The sequence below is a fragment of the Myotis davidii genome, unplaced genomic scaffold, assembly GCF_000327345.1.
Source record: "Myotis davidii unplaced genomic scaffold, ASM32734v1 scaffold609, whole genome shotgun sequence".
Classification (NCBI taxonomy): Eukaryota; Metazoa; Chordata; class Mammalia; order Chiroptera; family Vespertilionidae; genus Myotis; species Myotis davidii.
This window is the reverse complement of record NW_006300164.1, coordinates 678,201-678,467: the sequence shown is the minus strand read 5'-3', so window position 1 is coordinate 678,467 and position 267 is coordinate 678,201. Positions and strand designations below refer to the sequence as shown.

Genomic DNA, 267 nt, shown 5'->3' with positions numbered 1-267 from the left:
GGCTCAGAGGTGGCCCTGGGCCTGGCTAGAGACCCCAGCCTGAGCCGGGCCCGCACCCCCAGGTCTACCGCCTGCTCTTTGTCCCTTCGCCCGCCCTGGACGCGGAGTCAGTCCTCCCCCGGGGTCCGGAGCCGTGGGGCCGCCTGCAGACCAGCTCCCTGTCCCGGTTGGAGGTGAGGGGCTGTCGGTGGGAGGAGGGGCTGCTGCCTGCTGCTGGGTGGGTGTTTCTGCCCGGTGGTTGCCGGAGGGGCCTGGGGTTGTGGCTGG

The 267-nt window shown here is 72.7% G+C and overlaps 1 protein-coding gene across 1 annotated transcript in view; it reads left to right on the top strand.

Moving 5' to 3' along the window:
• Positions 1-267, top strand: part of ABCA2 (ATP binding cassette subfamily A member 2) — a 35,155-nt gene that overhangs the window by 3,750 nt on the left and 31,138 nt on the right. Inside the window, exon 4 of the mRNA XM_015572339.1 lies at positions 63-217. Coding sequence (XP_015427825.1) covers positions 63-217 — 155 coding nt within the window. The remainder of the gene's footprint in view (positions 1-62; positions 218-267) is intronic.